The sequence below is a fragment of the Nothoprocta perdicaria genome, unplaced genomic scaffold (genome assembly GCF_003342845.1).
Source record: "Nothoprocta perdicaria isolate Ctin4 unplaced genomic scaffold, notPer1 scaffold_314, whole genome shotgun sequence".
Classification (NCBI taxonomy): domain Eukaryota; kingdom Metazoa; phylum Chordata; class Aves; order Tinamiformes; family Tinamidae; genus Nothoprocta; species Nothoprocta perdicaria.
The window spans coordinates 347133-348160 of NW_020455549.1; the positions used below are offsets into that span (position 1 = coordinate 347133).

The window sequence follows — 1028 nt, forward strand, 5'->3', positions numbered from 1 at the left end:
AGGTGTCCCCCCCCCCCGCGCGGCGGTGACATCACGCGCTGGGTGTGACGTCACGGCCCGGCCCGGGGGGGGCGAAGGTCGCGCCGAGGCTCCGGTGCCCCGTGACGGCGGCGGGGCCAGGTGGGGGTGACGAAACCGGCCCCCGCCCCGGCCAAGCGCCCGGGTCGGGCCCGCGGGGCCTGGTTGGGTGTCGGGGGGGTCACGTTAACCGCCCCCCCCCCCCGGTGCCGCTCGGGCCCCCCCGTCCCGCCCCGCCGGTGCCGCTTCCTGTTGCGCAGGGGCCCGGAGCACCGGGGGAGGAGGAGGAGGGGGGGGGAGGAAGCCCCCCCGGGGACGCCATTAGCGGCGCTAATAGTCGCCCGGCGCAAAGCCGCTTTCCAGCTACCCCGGCGTCCCCGGGGCCGCCCGGCCGCGCAACCGCCCGCAACGGTTGCGCCAGCGGCCCCGGGCAGGGCGGGGGGGGACGGCCCCGTGCCGCCGCCATCCGCCCGGCTCCGCGTCTCCCTCCCGCAGCCTCCGTCCCCGCCGAGCCGCCCGGAGCCCCCGGCCCAGCCCGGCACCATGAACGTCTTTGACCGCAGCATCAACTTGGACGCCCTCTTCAAGTTCTCCCACATGTGAGTAGCTCGTGGGGGGGGGTTGGCTGGGGGGGGGGCACTGGCCGGGTCTCACCTGCCCCCCGCTTCTGCCTCCCCCCAAGCTCGGCCTCCACCCAGGAGCACCTCAAGAGGGTCTATGGCAGCTTCGCCCTCTGCATGTTCGTGGCGGCCGCCGGCGCCTACGTCAACGCGGTGACCCGGCTCTTCCAGGTGAGGGGTGGCGGTGGCGGGGGGGCCCTCGTGGGGGTGTTTGGGGGGGCTGTTCTCACGCAGCGCCCCCCATTGCCCCCCCAGTTCAGCCTGCTGACTGGCCTGGGCGCCCTGGGGCTCATGGTGTGGCTCACGGCCACCCCGCACAGCAAGGAGACGGAGCAGAAGCGGCTGGGAATGCTGGCCGGCTTCGCCTTCCTCACGGGTACGGGGGGGCGG

General features: G+C 75.7%; 1 protein-coding gene across 1 annotated transcript in view; it reads left to right on the plus strand.

Annotated features, from left to right (window-relative positions):
- Positions 1 to 514: 514 nt before the first annotated feature.
- The window catches only part of TMBIM6 (transmembrane BAX inhibitor motif containing 6), a 1885-nt gene continuing 1371 nt past the window's right edge, over positions 515 to 1028 (plus strand). The window contains exons 1-3 of the mRNA XM_026042834.1: positions 515 to 617; positions 701 to 809; positions 894 to 1021. Coding sequence (XP_025898619.1) covers positions 562 to 617; positions 701 to 809; positions 894 to 1021 — 293 coding nt within the window. The 5' untranslated portion in view covers positions 515 to 561. The remainder of the gene's footprint in view (positions 618 to 700; positions 810 to 893; positions 1022 to 1028) is intronic.